The following is a 17,590-nucleotide window of genomic DNA, read 5'->3' as shown; positions in this document are numbered from 1 at the left end:
TTTAAAGCGCTCCATGGCTTAGGACCTGGTTATCTATGGGCCTGCCTGCTACCACCAATAGCCTCCCACCGGCCAGTACGCTCCCATAGAGAGGGGATCCTCCGGGTGCCGTCGGTCAAACAATGTCGACTGGCGGCCCCTAGGGGGAGAGCCTTCTCTGTGGGGGCACCTACGATATGGAACGAGCTCCACCCGGAGATACAGAGGATCCCGGATCTGCGCACCTTCCGTCGTGCGCTTAAGACTTTTTTATTTCATCAAGCTGGCCTAGCCTAAATCTTCTCCCCTTTTTAAATGTAAATTTTAATTTGTTTTTAAATTATGGGGTATTTTAAATTTGTTCAGCCAAATTATTTAATTCGTTTTTATTCTATTTTAAATTTTGTATTTATGTGTTTTATCCTGTGGCTGTTCACTGCCCTGAATTCTTCGGGAGTAGGGCGGTATAGAAATTTAAATAAATAAATAAATAAATAAGACCCCTAGCTATAAAATAGCGGCTGAATAACAAAGGGGCTGAAAGTTTAAAATGTTACCTTAAAGAAACAAAGACCCAATAAACAACTAAGCTTTGAATAGAACTAAAGGAATTAAATATTGAGATATGGGACAAAGACTGGATATTTTAAAATTTGAATTGGATTTTAAAAAAAGAAGATTGGATACTTTTAAAATTAAAAAAAGAAGAAATAAATTGGATTGTTACATAATAGCACAAAATGGATACTCATATGGCTAATGGAAAATGTGGATTGTAGAGGGACACCATCTGGTTCAAAAAGGAACTTTGTAACTCTTTTCTGCTATGGGAAATTTTGAGTCCTACAGATAAAAGTCGTGGGATCTTGTGGAGGAGGTTTTTTTTCCCTGTCTGCAGGCAGCTTGATTATTGTGAAAAGAAAAGGAAATTATAATGGAACTCCTATAGTTGAAACAATAATAACTTAAAAAATTGGCGCAGGAATAAAAGAAGGAATAAGCGCAGGCCCAAGAGAAAATTTGATATATTATATCCGGAATAAAAATAACAAAAAGATATAATATGATTTATGGAGGACAAAATTGAAAACTTTGAAAATGGAAGGAAATATATGTTTGCAGGTGAGGAGATGAAGAAATAAGATAAACACAACTGGAAAAAGAAAAAAGAAGATTGAAACAATGTGATTAAAAATAAAACAATGTACAGGTGGATTGTAGTAATAAAAAGGAGGTTTTTACAGAAATTAAGAATGTTAAAAGGAATTTATAAACATATCTAAAGGTATGTTTGAAGCAAGAATTATGTGTTAATGTTAAATTGGTATGAAAAAGGATAAAGATAAATATGGTTAATTTAAAATGTTAAAAGGAATTTATAAATATATTTAAAGGTATATTTTAAGCAAGAACCATGTCTCAATGTTAAATTGTTATGAAAAAGGATAAGGATAAATATGATTAACTGAAAATAAGCAATGTATAGATGGATGGAAACAACAAAGAAAGGATTAAGTAGGGATAGTTAAACCAACTATGATTATGCTGTGTTTAACAGCCAAAAAATAAAAATAGATAAGCTGTATAACAGCCAGAAAACAAAAATGACTATGCTGTGTTTAACAGCCAAACAAAATGGATATGCTGTGTAACAGCCAAAACATAAAAGGATATGCTGTGTTACGGCCAAAAAACAAAATGAGCATGCTGTGTCTCAACAGCCAAACAAAAATGGTTATGCTGTGTAACGGCCATAAAACAAAAATGAGTATGCTGTGTTTAACAGCCAAAAATAAAATGGTTATGCTGTGTTTAACAGCCAAGAAATAAAAATGATTGGTTTAACAATAAAGATGAAGATAAAGATTTTGGGTTTTATAGCAAAATAAAATGAGGTGGGATAGCCAAATAAGGAGGACTACGTTGAGATTAATAGTTAAAATGAAATGAATAAGTTAGGTTTAATAACAGAAATAAAGACTATAAATGTTGAGTTCATTAGTAAAAATAAAATGATTATGTTGGAACTAATTACTTTATGAATGTTTATAATAATTGTGATGATTTATATTGTTAAAATATATCCATCTAAGCAAATGAAAGAGAAAAATGGAATTATAATTGATTAGGATTTAAGATTTAAGTAATGGGTTTTTGGGGATAATGGCATAGTTAAATAGATAAAATTGAGGGAAATAACTGAGTAAAATATTAAGTTGTGTTAATTGAAAATTAAGATTTGTTAGTGATTTGTATTAATTTGTGACCGGATCAAAAGCTTTGTTTTGAAAAAATGTGTTTTACGTTTATGTTTTAAAAAAATAATAAAAAACTTTTTTAAAAAAAACAATCGGTGTTATTATATGGGAAGATTTTCTTTGTGCAATTTTCTGCGATTTTAAAAGCTGTCCATCGTAACAAAAGACATTCTAGGGTAAAATAGTAAGTCAGATAAAATTAGTGACAAGAGAAAAAGGTTCACAGTCACCCAAGCAGTGCCACTTGTTGCTTATTGTTGCAGAAGAAATGGCATTACACCTAATAATATTTGGCAATGCATCAATGCCTGTGGATCCTTTCAATAAAGCAATGCTTCTTGAATCAGAACTTCTAGCTTAAAGTTAATTAAAACCAAACATCAAGAAAGACCTGAAATGGTAAAAGAGATTAGCTAGAAAGGGTGATGGGTAACAAACCATTGATTTATTTTGTGCCAGTGTTTAAGAAATATTCAGAATAAATGAGATACTGACCCTATCACTCACACACACTTTCTCTCTGTCAGCCTGTGTGTGTATGTGTGTGTGTGTGTGTGTGTGTGTGTGTGTATACACACACAATCAGAGGAGAAGATGATTTTGGCATTGTATTCCTGTTAACACAGATAATTCAGATAAATGGACTATATCAAATATCCTATAACAACACTAGATGCATCTGAAAAGAATCCTCTTTATTTATCAAATTTAGATTTAAAATGAAAGGGTTATTTTAGATTCTCTTAAAACAGGGGTGTCAAACTCGATTTTATTGATGGCTGCATCAGAGTTGTGTTTGGCCTCAGGCAGGCAGTGAGAGGTGGGCAGGTGGCCCGGGCGCTCTGCCAGTGATAACAGGCTCCTGAGCTCCGTTTTTGGCTGCAACGGCCTCCTGCAACCCTCTGCCAGCAAAAACGGAGCCACAGGCAGCCCTCCTGAACTCTGTTTTTTCTGGCAGAGGCACCACAGGCTGGTCCTTCGTGTTTCCAAGGCCAGATCTAAGTATCCCGCAGGCTGGATTCAGCCTGTGGGCCTTGAGTTTGACAACCCAACTTAAAATATGGTAATGTAGCCAAGTGTCCGGATTTTCTTCCTGTCTGGTAAATACAGTGTAAGAAGGCACTCCCTCCCCAAAGAATTTACCCTTCAAAAAATTAACAATAGAAAGATGTCTTTATCAAAGAGGAAAACTTTCCTAAAATAAGAAACAATTCATGTCTGGTCCCTCTCTATCAGCAGTAGGACTAAACAGCCGCAGACATTATTCATACCTCTAGCGGCAATGAATACTTTGTTTTCATTCAGGAAACTGACTATCCAAATCCACAAACAAACTTCTGATAGCCACAGTCTTTTACAAAGCAGATTAAAACAGAAAGATAAAAGACTCTTTTAAATTTATATTCCCATCTGCCTTCAAAGACAGGGAATAATACCTTAGCCACAATACAAAAGATAGCAACAATCTGACACATTTTCACACACACATTCAAGAAACATTTTACAACCCAAAATATTTCAAAGCTCTATAATTATATAAAAATCCATGGACTCATCAGGTTACTTTGTCAGCTGTCCAAGTAACGAGCATTGCTGCCTGTATCATTTCTGAACCATAGAATACACAAACTACATATGTACCAAACGTAATTTAATCAAGTTACTAGAAGAAAAAGTAAAGGGTCTAGAGGAAACTCTAACCACTCTGAAGCTCGACCTACAAAATGAGAAACCCCAAATCTTGCAAAAAGAATATGCCCAAATTGAACATAATAATGACCAAACAACTTCTAAAAGAGTTGACCCCTTAGACAATAAAGACAGATGGAAACATGTCACTCATAGAAAAAAAACACAAACCTAGTATAAAACCCCTGTCCAAACCAACCCACTCTGAAGCAGCCCCACTGGTGCTAAGCAATCGATATCATGGACTCTCACTAGAAGAAAACATGCAGACACATAGAGAAGAAGCACCATCAAATGTCCCTAAAAAAGTAGCACCACCAAATGTGATAGATAGAAAAACAGCACAAACCTCCTTAGGAAAAAAAGGCGAGTGTTGGTGATAGGAGATTCAATTCTCAAGGGAAGAGAACCTGCTGTCTGTAGACCAGACAGTCAATCCAGAGAGGTATGTTGTCTCTCTGGAGCTAAAATCAAATATGTGGCTTGAGAACCTAACCAAAATAATAAAACCAAAAGACTATTACCCCTTTCTACTACTACATGTAGGGACGAATGACACAAAAAAGGACTTGAAAACAATACTGAATGATTATGAGCAGCTAGGGAAGAAAGTCAAGGACTTAGGTGCACAAGTAGTTTTTTCATCTGTACTGCCAACGAAAGGACAGCATCTGGCAAGAATTCTAGAAGTGAACCACTAGCTAAAGGGTTGGTGTTGCCAAAAAATTTTTTGGATTCCTGGATCATGGTCTGTACTACCTCCAAGATGGGCTTTTGGCAAGGGATTGGTTGCACTTCACAGACTGGGAAGAATGTTTTTGGAAAATGACTGGCTCAACTTATCAGGTGGGCTTTAAACTAAAATTAAGGGGGAAGGGTGACCAGTCTTTAGGATCTTCAGGACCTAATTCCAAGCAAAAACCCCTAGAAAGCAAGGCAAATAATGAAGTAAGGAGGGATGGGAAGAAAGACAAACTCAAATACCAAATAGGAGAAATAGAAAGCATACCCAGGCATAAAGACCTCAAGTGCCTATATACAAATGCACAAAGTCTGGGGAAAAAACAGGGTGAACTTGAACTATTAATACATGAAGGTAGATATGATATAGTTGGAATAACAGAAACTTGGTGGGACGAAATCCACAACTGGAACATACTGATAGAAGGATACAAACTCTTCAAAAAACCCAGACCCCATAAAAGAGGAGGTGGAGTTGCACTGTATGAAAAGGACCACTATATTGCTATAGAATTGCATGAAACCAAAGACGAAAACCTCCTAGAATGCATATGGGTCAACATAAAAGACAAAAAGAATGACATGGCCATAGGTGTATACTATAGGCCATCCAATCAAGCAGGAAAAAATAGATATTCTTTTTGCCAACCAAATAACAAACATATGTAGGAAACACACTACAATAGTAATGGGGGACTTAAATTACCCTGATATCAATTGGAAAACTAATTCTGCACTAAGTGAAAAATCAAATAGGTTCCTGACCAACCTAGCTGACAACTTTGTTGTCCAAAAAGGTAGAGGAGGGAACTAGAGGGACAGCCATACTGGACTTAATACTTACAAACAGAGAAGAAGTGATAGAGGGAGTTTAAACTGCAGGAACCTTGGGTGAGAGTGACCATGTCATACTAGAATTCAACATAACACAAAGAGTAGAACAAAATGATACCAGAGTCTTAGATTTTAAAAGAGCTGATTTTAATAAGCTCAGAGAGAACTTGGGAAAGATTCCTTGGATGAAAATCCTAAAGGGGAAAACAACTCAAGAATCTTGGGAAACTCTGAAAAATATGATCATAAAAGCCCAGACCAGCACAATACCAATGAGAAAGAAAAACAAGAAATCCAAGAAGGAACCAGCATGGCTGCACAAAGATCTATTTGACAAATTGAAAGACAAAAAGGACAAGTACAAAAAATGGAAAGCAGGACACATAACTAAGGCAGGATATCAGCATACAGCCAGAATCTGTAAAGACGAAGTCAGGAAAGCAAAGGCTCAGAATGAACAAAGACTTGCAACAAAAGTCAAAGATAACAAAAAAGTTTCTTCCAACATATAAATAACAAGAAAAAAATCAAGGAAACAGTCAGTCCACTAAAGAGAGAAGATGGCAAGGAAGTAACAGGCAACAGAGAGAAAGCAGAGCTGCTTAACTCATTCTTTTCATCTGTCTTCATGCAAAAAGAAACTATAGCCTAACCTACCAGAAACATAACTGTAAAAAACAGACTGGAAATAAAAGTTAAAATAAGCAAAAAAAATAGTAAGAGAACACCTGTCTGATCTTGATGAATACAAATCACTAGGACCTGATGGATTACATCCCAGAATTCTAAAGGAGCTGGCAGATGTCATCTCAGAACCACTGCACCACATCTTTCAAAAATCCTGAAACACCAGGGAACTACCAGAGGACTGGAAAAGAGCTGATGTGGTTCCCATCTTCAAAAAAGGAAGAAAAAACAGACCCAGGAAACTACAGACCAATCAGCCTGACATCAATACCGGGGAAGATACTGGAAAAGATAATAAAAAAGCAGATCTGCCAACACCTAGAAATGAGTAAAGTAATAACTTGCAGTTATCTGTTAAAAACAGATCATGCCAAACCAATCTTATTTCATTCTTCAACATAGTGACTAAATTAGTGGACCAATGAAATACTGTCAATATAATATACTTAGACTTCAGCAAGGCATTCGATAAAGTAGACCACAACCTACTTCTTCGTAAGCTAGAAAAAGTGGGATAGATAGCTTCACCATCAAATGGATTCGCAACTGGCTGACAAATCGTACTCAATGAGTAGTCTTTAATGGGTCTACATTTACATAGAGGGAAGTAAGCAGTGAGGTGCCACAAGGTTCCATATTAGGCCCAGTACTCTTCAATATCTTCATAAATGACTTAGATGAGGAAATAGAAGGGGAACTCACCAAATTTGCACATGATACTAAGCTGGCAGGAATAGCTAACACCAGTGGTGAAATCCATTTTTTTTTTTTTACTACCGGTTCTGTGGGTGTGGCTTGGTGGGCATGGTGTGGCTTGGTGGGCATGGCAGGGGAAGGATATTGCAAAATCTTCATTCTGTTATGTCCTTATAAGGACATCCGCTGGGGATTGGCTAATCCACCGGTGGGAAATTTGAAATGCTGTCTCTGGGTGGTGCAACTTGCCGGAGCGCTTAAAAGGAGAGCAGCCGCCAGTCTTATTCTGTACGAAATAAAGTGCTGAATGGACCAACTCTGGTCGCGTCTTCTTTCCCTGCGCCTGATCTAACACTGGCGACGAAGGACACAAAGAACCACAGCGACGAACCTCATGGCACACCAACAAGAAACATCTGAGCTGAAGTCACTGAACAGAAGCCACCGAGAAGCATGGCAATGCCGCAAGCCCCGCTAGTCTCACTTGCCGCCTTCAACCCCGGAAAGGAGAAATGGAGATCGTACATGATCCGGTTCCGACAATTCCTGAGGGGTAATAACTTTCAAGGTCTCACAGATGACCGCAAGTGAGCCCTTTTCCTGGCCCACTGCGGCTCTGAAGTCCTGGAAATGGCCATCGACCTCGTGGCCACAAGAGACATCGAGGAGATGTCGTGGATTGACCTCCAAGAGGTGCTACAAGAGCACTATGCCCCGACTGGAACCCTGATCGCCAACCGCTTCACCTTCCAGCAGAGGAACCAGCTGGAAGGAGAGTCCATCAAGGAGTTTGTGGCAGCCCTGTGCCAAATCGCAGCCAACTGCGAATTCAACAATGTGGAGAATGCCCTCAGAGACCGCATCGTGTTTGGAATGAGGGACATGGCACTCCAGAAGAAGTTCTTGAGCAGAAAAAGAATTACACTCAAGAACGTTGTTGAAGAAGCCACGGCTGCGGAAACCTCAGAGAAAGCGGCGGCCGCAATGATGAAAGCCAAAGCAGTCCATAAAATCCAAAAAGCTTCCCAAAGCTCCACCGACGACTCCACCACTGGATCTGAGTCCAAAGAGGAAATGGCCATCTACAAGGTCTCCAGGCCCCCAAGGCGGGAAACCGTTCAAAATGGCAACTGGGGGAGCGCTGTGGCAGCTGCAGAGGAGACCACGCGAGGGCCAATTGCCAGTGGAGAGATGTGACCTGCAGACGTTGCCTGAAAAGGGGTCACATCGCTGAACCCTGCAGAGCTGCAGATCCAGCCCCAGAACCACCCAAGCACCGGAATCGCAAAAATCACAAAGATAACCAGAGGTCATCTAGACTGTCCTCTTTTCAACCCAGACGCGGGGAAGAAGAGTTTCCCAGGAGCGGGACAGTCAGACCATCATTGCCTATACCGACGACAACAGCGCCACCAAGTACCACGTGACGGTGCACGTGGAAGGGACACAATGCTCCATGGAAGTAGATTTGGGATCAATCTACTCCATCATGGACTGGCATCAGCTGAAGCGTTTAAAACCGGGCTTCAGTAAAAAGGACCTGAAACCCCTACAGTCAAGACTGATTGATTTCGGGGGAAACCCAATTGGAGTCCTTGGAAGAACCTCACTCCTGGTCACCTATCACAACTTCCATGGCAACCTCCCCATCACCATCATCGAGCACAGCCGCCCGAACTTTTTGGGAGTGGAGTGGTTCAAGCTATTAGGGCTCTCAATTGGAGGGATTCACCAAATCCATCAGGACGAACTCGATAAACTCATCGAAGAGTTCAAGGAAGTCTTCGATGGTAAGCTGGGTAAATATTTGGGGAAACCCATTTCCTTCAATTTAGATAAGTCAATTACACCAATTAGGCTCAAGCCTCGCAGGGTTCCATTCGTCTTACGTTCCAAAGTAGATGCCCAACTGGACAAATTAATTGCCCAGGGCATTTTGGAACCAATTGATCATGCAACATGGGAGACCCCCATTGTGACCCCAATGAAGCATGATGGATCTGTGCGCATCTACACTGACTATAAATGTTCAATTAATAAGGCATTACAGCAGAGCGCATACCCAGTTCCAGTGGTGCAACATCTGCTGCATTCACTTGGGAGTGGGTCAATATTCACGAAACTGGACCTGGCCCAGGCTTACCAGCAACTGCCAGTGGATGAAAAAACAGCAGAGGCTCAAACAATTGTCACCCATAGGGGCGCATTTAAATGCAACCGCCTCCAATTCGGAGTCAGCGCAGCCCCAGGCATCTTCCAATCTATGATGGAACGCCTTCTCCAAGGCATTCCAAGGGTGGTGACCTACTTTGATGATGTCTTAATCTCCGGGCACTCTAAAACCCAACTAATTGAGTGACTCAGGCTTGTCCTGCAGCGGTTCAAGGCAAAGGGTTTAAGAGTCAGGAGAGATAAGTGCATCATTGAAGTCCAGGAGGTCGAGTTCCTGGGCTATCTCATTGATGGCACGGGCATCCACCCCACCAAAAACAAGGTCAAAGCCATTCATGAAGTTCCAAGCCCCAAAAACAAAGCAGAGCTTCAGGCTTTCTTAGGATTACTGAATTTTTATAGTGTTTTCCTAAAGCAGAAAACCACGACTGCTGAGCCACTCCATCGCCTATTGGGGAAAGCAGCGCCCTGGAAATGGGAGGAGGAAGAGGAAGCAGCATTCAAAGCCATCAAAGGACTGCTCTCTTCAGACAGCGTGCTCATCCAATACCACGAGACGCTTCCCCTGATGTTGACTTGCGACACCTCACCCTACGGAGTCGGTGCGATGCTCAGCCACGAACTTCCAAATGGCACAGAAGCACCCATCGCTTATTTTTCTAAAACAATGTCCAGCGCTGAACGCAATTACAGCCAGCTGGACAAGGAAGCCTTGGCCTTCGTCACGGGCATCAAACCCTTCCACGAATATCTATATGGCAGGAGGTTCATCATCATCACAGATCACAAGCCGCTGCTAGGTCTACTTGTGGGGGATAAACCGACACCAACTTACATGTCCCCCAGGATGACGCGATGGGCTATTTTCCTAGCCGGGTACTCATACAGACTGATCCATAGACCCAGCAAAACCATAGGAAACGCGGATGCCCTGAGCAGATGCCCTTCCAAAGAGCCGGTGGAAGACCCAGCCCCCACACTCGGGCTCTTCCACATAGACCACGACCAAGCCTGCCCAATAACCTCCGCGGACATGGCAGCCCATACCCAGAAGGACAAAACCCTCAAATAAGTGACATCATGGGTTCTGCAGGGCTGGCCCATGGGAAAGACAGCAGAAATCTTCAGCCCATTCACCAGGAAGCAGCAAGAGCTATCCACTATGAAGGGCTGCCTCCTCTGGGTTGACAGAGTGGTGATACCCAGTGCCCTGCAATGGAAGACACTGGAAACCCTCCACAACGGGCACCCGGGCATAGTAAGGATGAAGGGGCTGGCACGAAGTTACGTCTGGTGGCCAACCCTGGATAAAGACATCGAAGAATGGGTCTCCAGATGCAACCCGTGCCAGGAGGTATGACCTGCGCCTCCCCATGCCCAGCCGTCGGAGTGGGAGATGCCCAGCAACCCCTGGTCAAGAATCCATATTGACTTCGCGGGTCCGATGCAAGGAAAGTATCTCCTGATAGTTGTGGATGCATTCTCAATGTCTGGAGGTAGTTCCCATGGCAACAACCACAACGGAAGCAAAAACCAGGGCGCTCCGGAGGCTTTTCGCAACCCATGGGCTACTGGATGTGCTAGTTTCCAACAATGGGCCCCAGCTTACGTCCAAGCCCATGGAAACATTCCTGGCAGGCCTGAGCATGCGTCATGCCCTGACAGCACCCTACAGACTGGCTGGTAATGGGCAGGCGGAAAGAATGGTGAAGCTCACCAAGGAAGCACTCACCAAGATGGGCACGGCTGACTGGCAAGAGAGAATAGACCAGTTCCTCCTCACCCAGCACATCATGCCACATGCCACCACTCACAAGAGCCCAGCGGAGCTGTTGATGGGCAGAAGGCTGAGTTCACTTCTGGATCGACTGCACCCCCAGTACAACTCAGAGGTGCCACCAAACGCCAGCCGCCTGCTTTGCGCCTTCACCATAGGAGACCTGGTATTTGCATTGAATTTCCATGGTCTCCGAAATGGCTGAAGGGGAAGTTAGAGAGCATAACTGGCCCGAAGTCCTACAGAGTGGAGCTGGAAGACAGAAAGGTCTGTAGACGTCACATCGACCAGCTCCAGAAAAGGTGGAGGGAAGTAGGACGGAACCAACCCGACGAGGTAGGCCTGCAACACCCCGACGAGGTAGGCCTGCAACACCCCGACGAGGTAGGCCTGCAACACCCTGTCGAGATAGACCTGCAACACCCCGACGAGGTAGGCCTACAACACCCTGACGAGGTAGGCCTACACCACCCTGGCGAAGCGGGCCATCGGCATTCCACTGGGTAGACCAGCGACATCCTGAGGGGGAAGAACCGCAACACCCCAGCGAGGCCAGCATTCACCCGCCCGGGAAGGGAGACCTTCTCCGCTACAAGGGAGTAGACTGGGGACGACCACAGAAGGGAGACCTGCAACCCCCCGGCGAGACCAGCCTATGCCACCCTGGCGAGGGAGACCTCCACCACCACACGGCAGTAGACCGGGGACATCAGGAGAGGGGAGGCTTGAAACGCTCCAGCGAGGTTGACCTGCGCCACCCCGGCGAGGGAGACCTCTGCCACTGGGTTGAGGCAGACCAACAACACCTCGGCGAAGGCAGTCACCATCACCCAGGCGAGGGAGGCCTCCACCACCCCGGCGAGGGGGCCTGTGACAGCCCTGCAAGGGGGAAGGATGACCCCCCGGTGGAGATGACCAGCAACAACAACAGCAACAACAACAGCAACAACAACAACAACAACAAACACAACAACAACAACAGCAACGGGAGCCGGGAACCCAACCAGACCCCTCCACCTCGCAAGCCACCAAGCCAAGAGGAAAAACCAGGGTCTTATCGGGTTTCAGCCACTCCCCACCGACCAGTGGCAATGGCCAGCCACGAGGCACCCGACACCCAGGACAGGGAGAAGACCAGCGTCACCAGCAAGATGAAGTGTGAGACCCATCCAGAGATGCTGGGACAGGGCCCGCACACTCGACGGCCGACCCCCGGTTGGTTCCAAGGCGGGAACTGGAGGAAACAGGAGCTCCGCCTGCTCTGGTAGGCGGCGAAGCTCAAATGGGACTGCGCAGGTCAAATAGAGCCATCAGACATCCCGCGTACCTGCGCGACTACGTAACATTCATTAACTGTGATGGACAGACTACAAGCTAGGAGGGGAGGGGTGTTATGTCCTTATAAGGACATTCGCTGGGGATTGGCTAATCCACCAGCGGGAAATTCGAAATGCTGTCTCTGGGCGGTGCGACTTGCCGGAGCACTTAAAAGGAGAGCTCCGGCAGCGCAGCCGCCAGTCTTATTCTGTATGAAATAAAGTGCTGAATGGAGCAACGCTGGTCGCATCTTCTTCCCCTGCACCTGATCTAACATATTCCCTCCCCACTCTGGGGCTAGCCAGTGGTGGTATTTGCTGGTTCTCCGAACTACTCAAAATTTATGCTATCGGTTCTCCAAACTGCTCAAAATTTCTGCTCCAGAACCTGCTGGATTTCACCCCTGGCTAACACCCTAGAAGATAGGCTCAAAATCCAGATGGATCTTGACAGACTTGAACACTGGGCCCTATAACAAAATGAAATTCAGTGTAGAGAAAAGTAAAGTCCTACACTTAGGTAAGAAAAACCAAAAGCACACATATAAACTGGGGGAAACCAGGCTTAATAGCAGTGACTGTGAGAGGGAGCTTGGAGTCTTAGTGGACAACCAGTTAAATATGAGCCAGCAGTGTGCAGTGGCAGACAAAAAAGCCAATGCAATCTTAAACTGCATTAACAGAGGGATGCAATCAAGTTCAAGTGAGGTGTTAATACCACTTTATAAAGTCCTGGAGGCTAAAACATATGAAGAATGGTTGCACGAACTGGGCATGGCTAATCTAGTGAAGAAAAGGACCAGGGAAGACATGATAACCATCTTCCAATACTTGAGGGGCTGCCACAGAGAGGAGGGGTCAAGCTGTTTTCCAAAGCACCTGAAGGCCAGACAAGGAATAATGGATGGAAACTGATCAAGGAAAGATTCAACCTAGAAATGAGGAGGAACTTTCTGACAGAGAGAACAATCAACCCATGGAACAGCTTGCTTTCGGAAGTTGTGGGAGCTTCATCACTTGAGACTTTCAAGAAAAGACTGGACTGCCATTTGTGAGAAATAGTGTAGGTCTCCTGCTTGAGCAGGGCAGGGGGGGGAGGGTTGGACTAGATGACCTATAAGGTCCCTTCCAACTCTGTTAATCTGTCTGAACCCCAAATAAAGACCTCCCTTTCAGCAACTGGCTTTGCAGCTTCATTTGATTGTGACAACTTTTGCTCCCCTAGCTGGGTAAGCAAGCCTGATTTCTTCCAACAACAGTATACTGTAATTGCATTAAGGTTCAGGTAAGCTCATCTGCCATCCTGCTTGCCTCATTACAAGCACAGTCTTTTCACCATTTCATGAAAACTGGAATAACAATGGCACTCTCAAACTGTCACCCATCCATTGCAAAGTTTATACTGTCTTGCTCCATATCCAAAATAGGTTCTTCGCTCTGCCAAAATAAACAGTACCCTGTGGTCTGTCTGCTCAACATATTCATCATATGCAAATGAATCTGCTCCAATTGGCTATTGGGTGCTGTGGTAGAAACACCCCATCTCCTCCAGGCAATAGTCACAATACTCCACAGCCATTTCATCCTGAATTACTAGGTTGTCTGTTTTCCTATCATGGGTTGTTGAAATGCTGAATCTTTTTTTTAATTAGTTCACTAGGAAACCACTTTAACAACAACAACAACAACAACAACAACAACAACAACAACAACAACAACAACACAGGTGGATACTTTTTCCTTTCTCCCAGGAGGCAAAACTGAATTTAAGCTAACTGACAGAATGGAATATGAAACTGTTGAGTGTATGTGCTTTTTTTCTTACTGATCCACTGATAGATGTGCCAGATGGAAAGTGTCAAGTGAAAGGAAGTAGAAGATCATACAAAAGGTATATCAATGAATACTTACTCTAAGATGAATACTCAAAACTTACCTGATCTGAGGTACTGGGTTTCCAGCCACCCTGCACTGAAGTAGAACCTTGCTTCCTTCAAGAATTTCTTGACTTCTGAGTTTCTGGATAAATCGAGGGGGAGATAATTGATTCAGACTTTCTTTTGCAACTTCATTTTGAGAGACAGTCTCACCAATTTGAGAGTCTTCTTTTCTTTGGCGCACACATTCTTTAACCTGAGTGACTTCTGGGATCTCATTTTTTGGTGTGATTTCTAAACTTGTTTCAAGTACTGAATTCTTTAAAGAATTTAACAAAGCTAATTGCTTGCTCTTAGGAGAAAGATATCCACTATCTGGAGACGAAGAGTTTCTATTTGGACTCTCAACTCTCATATTGGCTGCTTCATGAAAAATAGCAGACAGTTCTTCAATCAAAGTGGCAGCTTTATCACATAGCTTATTCTTGAAGGGGACATTATTGGTCAAAACTGATTTAGATTTAGGGCTCACCTTTTGACCATTTAAACTAAACCTTTCAGCATTTTTGAGAGTTCGGATAAAGCTGGGTCTTGCAGGCAGTAGGGGAAAAGCACTTGCTTGTTTACCAGTAACATCTAAAATACCATTTTTTCCTTGAGGATATGCATTCTGATCCTGCTGCTCTATGGGAGTTTGAGATGAAGGCCTTGAGCAATTTCTCTTGGAAGGATAACTGTCATGTGCTTTGGCTTGCCCAGAAGAGGCATTTTCTGGTGAGTCTGGAGAAGTGTTAAAGTAAGTATACTCTTGCTTAGCTTCTTCTTCAACAGAATTAATGGATTGATGAGCAAGTTCAAGGCTTTTGTTTATCTCATCTTCACTGAGAAAGGCAGATAGTTCATGTGAAAAGTCCCCATCTTGTATATCTGACAGGGAATCATAAAAGAGTTCATAACATGATGAATCCTCAGAATTGTTTTCATAGTTTCCAACATAAGTGCTTTTCTCAAAAGGATGAGGCTCTTTCATAATTACAGAGAGAGGGATAGGCTGCTCACAACTTCTGTCCTGCATGCTGGAACAAAAAATGAAAATTTTTCTCAGAAAGAACTGGAATTTTATCTTTGTATCCTAGAAAGCAGCCAGAGACTTCCTGCAAAAAGAAGTGTATAACAAAATGCATATTTTACATATTGTTATATTTTTTTAATGAACTTTTAGAATTTAAAATTTTTAAATTAGATTTTCTTCTAAATCTGTGATTAAATCTTTTACATTTTGAACATTTATAACCTTTACAAATTTTAATCCTTAAATGAGCTAGCAAAAAGAAACATAGTCATGAAAAAAGAGACTACACTGTTGTCATGTATATACTTATATCCATACAAGACCCAAATTACACATGTACCAAATGTAAACTAAATGAATTGCAGGTAGTCCTCGACTTACAACAGTTCATTAAGTGACCAAAGTTACAACAGGACTGAATAAAAGTGACTTATGACCATTTTTAACACTTAGGACCATTGCAGTACCCCTATGGTCATGTGATCAAAATTTGGATCTTGGCATTCATTATTTATGATGGTTGCAATGTCCTGGGGTCATGTGAACAGCTTTTGCAAATTTTTGATCAGCAAAATCAATGGGGAAGCCAGATTCACTTAACAACTGTGTTACTAACTTAACAACCACAATGGTACACTTAACAACTGTGGCTAGAAAGGTCGTAAAATGGGGCAAAACTCACTTAACAAATGTCTCACTTAACAACATAAATTTTGGGCTCAATTGTGGTCATTAGTCAAGGACTATCTGTACTGGAAGAGAAAGTAAAGGGTCTAGAGCAAGGGTGTCAAACTCATGTCATGGCATTGTCACATGACATATCAGGACTTTTTTCCCTTTCACTAAACTGAGTGTGGGTGTGGTCAGCATGTAATGCATCCGGCCTGCAGGCCAGGAGTTTGACAGCCCTGGTCTAGAGGAAACTCTAGCAATTCTAAAACTCAACCTACAAAATGAGAAACTCCAATTTAAACAAGAAGACTATATCCAAATTGAATATAATAATGAAACAAACAACTTCTAAAAAAAATGACCCTGTACATAAACCTTAGTGTCAACTCTGAATTGAACCTGGCTGAAGCCATCTTGTACTGCTTTATAATTGCCACATAATATGAGGGGGAGGATGAGGGGGAAATAGCTCAATCTGGAGCCACTCTCCAGGGTCCTGAGCCCCAGCTGCCCAGCTTTCAAGGGGGCAGAGAAGAATCAGGGAAGACCAAGAAGATGGTGAAGGAGCGAGAGGGGCCCAACAGTGCCAGTCCGGTCTCTACTGAGAGCCAACAAACCACGATCCCGCTTGAGGAGGCTGCACTCTCAGAGGGGATCCAGCTGAAGGTCCAGAAGGAGGCACCAGAGACCTGTACTGAGCCGAGGAGGACCTCAGACACAAGGCCTCAGCCTAGGGATTTGGAGTGGGATTCCTGTTGACATCCACACAGGACTTGATTGCTCTCACTCCATGCTGGAGGGCAAGGAGACCCATCGAGTTGGATGAATCAGGGGAATGGTGATACCTGATGGCCCTCCCTGGCCAGACGGTAGAGAACCTGTGGGAGAGGTTCAACCAGATGAGCATCAAGGGAATGAGACAGGTGTGTCAGTTCTAACCGCCCAGAGTGATCCTTAGCTGGCCCACCCTATCATTTCCACCCTGCCATGGCTGAAGTCCAGCTGCGGCAGCCTGGTCGGCTAGCCCGCCTCTGGTGCTGTCAGCAAGGTCAAGCCCGGGGCTGCAATTTTTTTTTTAATTTGATTTATATGCCGCCCTTCTCCAGAGACTCAGGGCGGCTTACAATGCTTTAAGCAATACCCTTCATACTTTTGTATATTTATACAAAGTCAGCTTATTGCCCCCACAAACTGGGTCCTCATTTAACCTACCTTAGAAAGGATGGAAGGCTGAGTCAACCTTGAGCCTGGTGAGATTCGAACTTACAGTAATTGCAGACAGCTGGTGTTAATCACAATGCTATCAGTCTGCTGAGCCACCAGACCCTGCAATGAAATCTTCTGAGCCACTGACAGGTGGTAAGCTTACCTGGCCACCCACACAACCCTCTGGGGTGGCAGGGACCCCCACCATGGCCGTACTACCCCAGAGCTGGCTGGTTCCTGGGGCAATGGCCTCCAGTTTGGGTATCACCACAACCTCCTTCTCCTTGGCTAGCAGCCCCTCCCCCAATGAAGGCAATGTTCAACAGAGACCCAGAGAAGCTTGCATTCTTTCTAAATCAAGTGCAGGCTCACCTGGATGACCACGCACCAGACTACCCAAGCAACCAGGTGATGGTTCAGACAGTGACTGCAAATCTGGAGGGGGAGGCAACAGAGTGGGTGCCCAGCTCTATGTCGAGGGTGCACCAGAGCTGGGAAACATCAGAATCTTCCTTCAAGAATTGAGGGCTAGGTTTGAAGATGATTCCCAGGCCCTACAGGCCAAAATAGAAATCTGAGAGCTCAAGCAGAGGACAGACCCACCAAGGAGTATG

At 43.6% G+C, this 17,590-nt stretch overlaps 1 protein-coding gene across 5 annotated transcripts in view; it reads right to left on the bottom strand.

Moving 5' to 3' along the window:
- PALLD (palladin, cytoskeletal associated protein) overlaps positions 1-17,590 on the bottom strand; it is a 531,380-nt gene that overhangs the window by 492,513 nt on the left and 21,277 nt on the right. For all 5 annotated transcript variants that reach the window (XM_070948121.1, XM_070948115.1, XM_070948116.1 and 2 more), the window contains exon 2: positions 14,086-15,102. In XM_070948121.1, coding sequence (XP_070804222.1) covers positions 14,086-15,101 — 1,016 coding nt within the window. In that variant the 5' untranslated portion in view covers position 15,102. The remainder of the gene's footprint in view (positions 1-14,085; positions 15,103-17,590) is intronic.

Source organism: Pituophis catenifer, unplaced genomic scaffold (genome assembly GCF_029215685.1).
Source record: "Pituophis catenifer annectens isolate HBS135680 unplaced genomic scaffold, rPitCat1.0.hap2 SCAF_8, whole genome shotgun sequence".
NCBI lineage: Eukaryota > Metazoa > Chordata > Lepidosauria > Squamata > Colubridae > Pituophis > Pituophis catenifer.
The sequence above is the reverse complement of the archived record's forward strand: the minus strand, read 5'-3'. Positions and strand labels throughout refer to the sequence as shown.